Source organism: Protopterus annectens, chromosome 4.part1, assembly GCF_019279795.1.
Source record: "Protopterus annectens isolate FY-2018-M chromosome 4.part1, PAN1.0, whole genome shotgun sequence".
In the NCBI taxonomy this organism is placed as follows: Eukaryota; Metazoa; Chordata; order Ceratodontiformes; family Protopteridae; genus Protopterus; species Protopterus annectens.
Window position 1 is genome coordinate 72,306,271 of NC_056734.1, and position 6,000 is coordinate 72,312,270.

The 6,000-nt window shown below is 38.4% G+C and overlaps 1 protein-coding gene across 1 annotated transcript in view; it reads left to right on the top strand.

The window, feature by feature from the left end:
• Nucleotides 1–2,358, top strand: part of SERPINI1 (serpin family I member 1) — a 645,085-nt gene extending 642,727 nt beyond the window's left edge. The window contains exon 8 of the mRNA XM_044070737.1: nt 1,949–2,358. Coding sequence (XP_043926672.1) covers nt 1,949–2,025 — 77 coding nt within the window. The 3' untranslated portion in view covers nt 2,026–2,358. The remainder of the gene's footprint in view (nt 1–1,948) is intronic.
• Nucleotides 2,359–6,000: the final 3,642 nt, after the last annotated feature.

Consider the following 6,000-nt stretch of genomic DNA (forward strand, 5'->3'; position numbering starts at 1 on the left):
TGCACTTTGTTACAGCGATTGGCTTACGTTGTGTTAAAGTGATTTGGTAGCATTTTTATAGTGTTTATGACGTCTGGATTTAGCTGCTTTATTATATTGACTGTTTATTACACGTTGTTCAGATGAACATGGAAGTTGACGTCATCATTGGAGATGGAACTGATTTTTTTTTCGAAGAAGTCAGCAGTGCTAAGTATGTGAGAGTGAGCAAGGTATTGGGGGGACAATTAGCCACTGGTGAAGAATGGGAATCAGTCGTTAGGACATATGGAGAAGGCTGAGGGAAATGGTGTTGTATTTGCAGAGTTGGGTGTAGTAACAATAGATCATTTCCTTATAATCATTGTAGTAGACAATTGCAACTGTGTGTGTGTATGTATGTGTGTGTATGTATGTGTGTGTATATGTATATATATATATATATATGTGTGTGTGTGTATGGAAGGGGGGTGTTAAACAAGTGGAATAGTAAAATAGTAAGATTCATTGTTACCACCCAAGTGAATTCAGTACACTGTCTGCAAGTCTGTTTTTTTTTTCTGATAATCATGGAATGATGATACACTACACATTTGTGTCTTTTGTGGAAACACAGTAAAGGGACATAGCAAATGACATGTTTACAGTTGAACCACCAGCTTAACGATCTTCATTGCTTACAAGATGTTTACAATATTTTTTGACTTTTTTAATACATCTGGTCCCTGGATTAACTGACATGCATGTTCCTAGGTAAGTATTAGACTAGCTGCCCTTGAAGAACATTTTAAGCCTAGCCAGTTTCCCTTTTTGTGCTCAAAGTACCTATCCCATTTGATTATACATTGGCCTTACCTGTCCCATGGTTGATAATTATATATTACTCCTAATAAGAATAACTGGGATCATAGCATAGATAATTTGCGGGGACCCATGCATAAGATAAAGCATTTAGGAGTGGCCTCTGTCCATTGGTAGTACGGGGGCAGTCCTTGGGTAAATTTTCTATTTTGCATCCTTAGCGCCAAGTTGCACTTGAATGTGTACAGGTATGAACTTTTTTATGTGGATGGGGGACGTCTGTTCCATAGCAGTGGTATCCTGTCTGAGATGTACCTGTCCCTCCAAACTGTCTGTTGCAGAAGAGGCTCAGATCCCTAGACCGAGCATTTCTGATGTTATTTGACTTGTTGATGTGCAGTAAATCCATCAGTAATGGGTTGGAGGATGCCTTGTATGCCAGACACAGGTCACCTATTAGCTGTCTGTAACATATCGAGTGTAACATCAAGGGCAATGAGTGGGTCCATGCAGGACATGTTTACCCCTTGTATCCTTTTAGTAAGGTATCTCTGTGGGCGTAACAGTCGCTGAGTGTGTCTGGACAATTGCATGCCAAAGGGGGCATTATATTCAGTGATTGGCCTAATGAGGGCTAAGTAAAGAGGGCAAATGGCATCCATAGATCTAGACCCAATCCATGTGTTTGTAAGCTGTGCAGTATAGAAGGACTTACAACAATGGACAGATGTTGGGCAAAAGTTAAGCCACTATCCACATTAGTTCCCAAATCCCGAGCAACTGGGTCAACCCTTAGGGCATATTATGAATGTGGTAGTTCTTTGGGGTAGATGACTTCCCAAGTGGTACAATAATGCATTTTTGGCATTTAGTTTCAATCCATGATTTTAGCACCTGTTATTTATTTGGGATAAACTTTCCTGCAGGATGGCTGAATCATTTGGCGATTCAGTGACTGTTGCTAGCTTACTGTCATCTGCAAACTTAGTCAGCCAGATAAACATACATTTGGTTATTTAATGAATGATGACTATTTTGGTTATTAGTAGCAGGATTGCTACATTTCTGGATTGCCCAGATAACTGTGTATGTTTTAGGAGATTGCACTTATAATTATTGGTTAACTTGGATTTTTTTTTTTCTTTTTCCTCCACTGTGACCTCTGTAGGAACTATCCTCTTCATGGGAAGAGTTATGCATCCTGAAGCAATGAACTCCAGTGGACATGATTTTGAAGAACTTTGAATTCATAACTAAGTTTTCAAAGTGGTTGAATTATACGACTGGTTAAATTAGAATAAAATACAGTTCAGTGTTTCCAAGCACAGGGTTTAATTCCAGGCACCCTGAATGCCTCTGGTATACAAAGTGCTTTCATTACTGGTATTATGATTGCCTTTTTGGTAATTCTTATTAAATAAATAAGTTGTAACATAAAATCTTGTCTATTTAAATTAATGTAAACATGCAAAGTGATTGTGGAAAATTGTGTTTAAATGCATGTGAAAGTATACTGTGTATATTTTAAGAAAATGTATATCTAGCCTTTTCCATTAAAATAAACTAAACTAAAATCTTTTCATCTTGTCTGTTCTGGCACTTTCATAGTTGAGGTTTCAGTTTCAGAATCCAGATGTTCAGCTGAGAAGTATTTAATTGGATGTCCTGATCAGACATTTGATTTTGAAAAGCCTTGTTTCAGCTTTTGGTGGGTCTCTGCAAGTGAGTTTCTCCACATCCCAAGAAGTAGAAACTCTAGAGTTATGGTCGGTTGTAAATTGTGGTGGTGCATCCCCTTTAAAAAAAAATTTACTTTTGAAAATATTTGTCAAAAGTGACGAGTTCAGAATTAAAAAAAAAAATCCATACTGACAAATGTATATGAACAAGATAACCTGTTGTCTTTTCATTTTCAAAATTTGCATTTTATTTTGTTTTGGAGTTGTACGTTTCATAATATAATCCTTTATTACTTTGTGCTTTAGTAGACTTCAGGTGCTTAATTTAAATTGCAAAATAAGAATCCAAAAAGTAGCTACCACCAAATGCAAGTCTCCGGGCCCAAAAAACAAATATAGTCCAAATGTAAACAAACCAAAGAAGGACCAGGAGCAGGCTGCGGATTCCAGTTTCAAAGTAGTTTATTCCAGAACAAACGACATCGAAACACAAAACAACACTAGCGCTTTCATAGGTGTGTACCCCACTTCGTCAGGTGTAACAATGTGTCATTTAAGCATCATTTTATACTCTTAAGTGCTGCAAAACAGCCAGTGACTGGTCACATGATATTTTTACTTAAAGCCACATTCACATTTCCTAGAAAGTGGTACATATATAAAAACATACATAATAATGTATTGAAAATGCACATTAAACTTTATTAAAAGTATTAAAAAATATATATATTAAAAAATGCGTATATTAAAAACATACTTAAAGTATAAACACATACGAAAAACATTTTCATCGAAAAAGTGGTCTCTTCTTTAAAATAGGCTTCAAAGGTATATGGTCATCACCACCTCTGATATTTTAGAATATGAAGCTTTAGAATATGAAGGTTTAACTATGTGTGGGCAGTGTAATTATTGTAGTTACTTGAACATCAGTACTAAATTTATGCACCCAGATGAAAAAAGGGGATACACTTCTAAAATTTCTGCTACATGTAATACTAAACATATCTTGCACATTGCTTGAAATGTTTTAAATTCTTCGTTGGGAAAACTGATAGGGCACTTAAAGATCAAATCAGAAAACATGTATATCATATTAATAGCAGGGATAAAGTTAGTGCACTTTCTAAGTATGTGAGTGACAATCATGATGGACATATTTTTAAGTTTATTGTGATAGGAAGGGTTAATGAAAATATCAGAGGTGGTGATGTCTGCAGTAAAACTGAGGCCTTAGAAGCCAAATGGATTGTTAGACTGAAAGCAGACTGCGGGCATGGTTTAAATGACCATATACCTCTAAAGCCTATTTATTCTGGGTGATTGTTCTCTCCCCTGATATGAGGGATCCTAACTCTGGTACACCCCCCCCCCCCAATCAAATCTGGTTTCATCTAAAAAAAAATAAAAATATGCCTCAGCCTATGGTTAGTGATTCTGTCAGGGCAGCTGCTCGGCCTGCAGACCACTTACTGTTTGCCCCATCTCCCTGTAGTGTAGCCACTATGGAATGGGAGCTTGACACATCCTCTGGGGCTGTTCCATTACATGGGGCAGGAAAGGGACAACCAAACTCTTTAGATTCCGGAGTAGTTCAGGGTAAGAGGCCCCTTTGACAGACATAAAACTCTGTGGCCAGATATTTTATGTAGTAATGAAGTTCACAAGAAAATGAAGCTTCATCATACAGCAGCTAATCACATTAGAACTGTTTATAAGGCTGATGTGGTTTCCTTGGCTGAGTGTTCTGTGGACTGCTAATTCAGATGGTTGTGTTCACTAGAAACCTTTATTTTAAGACACTGGTGATTTCCTAGTTGATGCCGAGTACATTCAGCCTGATTCTTCTGAAGGTGAACCTGAGCTTAAGTCCAAACAAGTGTTCACTTTTCCTCAGATTACTGCTAGATTTAGAAATGTTTTTGCCTGGGAGCAGTCTGGACCTCTGCCAGAGCTATGAGATGCCCAATTCTGTGACTGTTCCATCCCTTACCGCCCTTGGAAGATGTATATAAATCTACCTAAAGGACAACCAGTGTCATAATCAGACCCTGAAAAGGCTCAGAGAGAAAATATACAATCTGTTTGGATATAGCAGTTCTCTCTCCTCATTTGACTGCTGACCCAACTGCAGTCTCGTAAACTGCCTGCACAAATAAAGCCTCTTTGACTTCATCTAATCCAAGAATGTAAACTATCAAGGCTATATGTGGACATTTTGGATGATTGTGCTGCATCCTTACCTACAGAGCAAAAGTCTTGTGAATGAAATTTGAAACTTGATTTGAGAGGTGTACTTGAATGTGCAGATACAGTCTTGGGAAATGCTGCTGCTTCTGTTGTTTTAAAACAGTATGCCTGGTTATGTAATCAGAACTGTTATGATTATTTTTAAAAGCCAATATTCTGAAAGCATCTTTAAGTTCTGAATTCCTTTTTGGGCCCTCTTTTACACAGGTTCTCAAGCAGTGGGATGATAGAGGCAAATCCATGGGGTATCTAGGATGTTTCATGTACCCAAGTTCTCCCCAGACAAGACATCTTTCTTCAAGGCACTGAGCAAACAAAACTCCCAGCCAAACAAAAGTCAGGGATCCAAAAGGAAATGACAGGATAACTCTTCAAAACCAAACAAGAGGGGTTCCTTTCCAAAAAAGGATCAACACCCTGCAAAGCAATGACTATGCTGAGTCAGAGTATCCCTATCCCCCACCCTTCCTTCAATTCCCCCTTCCGCCAGGCTTTCCCTCAGCCTGGCCTGCAAAAGGGTTCTGAGAATAATTCAGAGAGGATTACTTGGCAGTGGATAGAAAATCCTCCCACTTACAGGGGAATTCCACACCCACCAGACAGAGCTGTTTCCTCCAGTGCTCCATCACATGGTAGTAGCAGGATTCATACAACCAGTGTATGTGATACACAAAGGCAAAGGATTTTACTCCAGAATCTTTTTGGTACCACAAAGGAGCACTTTTTGGGACTACATTTGTCCGTTCTAAACACCAGTGAAAAATTTCCAAAATTCAAATTGCACACCTTAGTCAGTCCTAGTGATGCATCCGGACCACTATTTCATGGTGACATTAGATTTGAAGGATGCTTATATTCCCGTTGCACTCAGTTTCAGGAAATGTTTGAGATACGCTGTGTCTGGCTTACCTTACCAGGTTTATGCATTACCCTTTAGGCTATCTACTGCACCTTGAGCGTTTACAAAGTGTCTGGCCTCAACGGTTGTCTGTTGCAGAACAGTAGGCATCCACATTTTTCCTTATTTAGATGACTTGCTTATTTGTGCAAATTCTTTTCTCCAGATGTTTCGGGTCTTTAGACAAGGTTGCATCCCTATGTTTTCACATTTTCCCATATTTAGACAATTTGCTGATTTGTTCAGATTCTGTATTCAGGTGTTTGGAGTCCGTAAACAAAGTTGGATCACTCCTTTTGTACCTGGGCTTTAAATTAAACTTCAAAAGTCCTTCCTCTTGCCCTGTCAACAAATTAGTTTCCAGGGACATTGGATAGACACAGAAAAAAGATG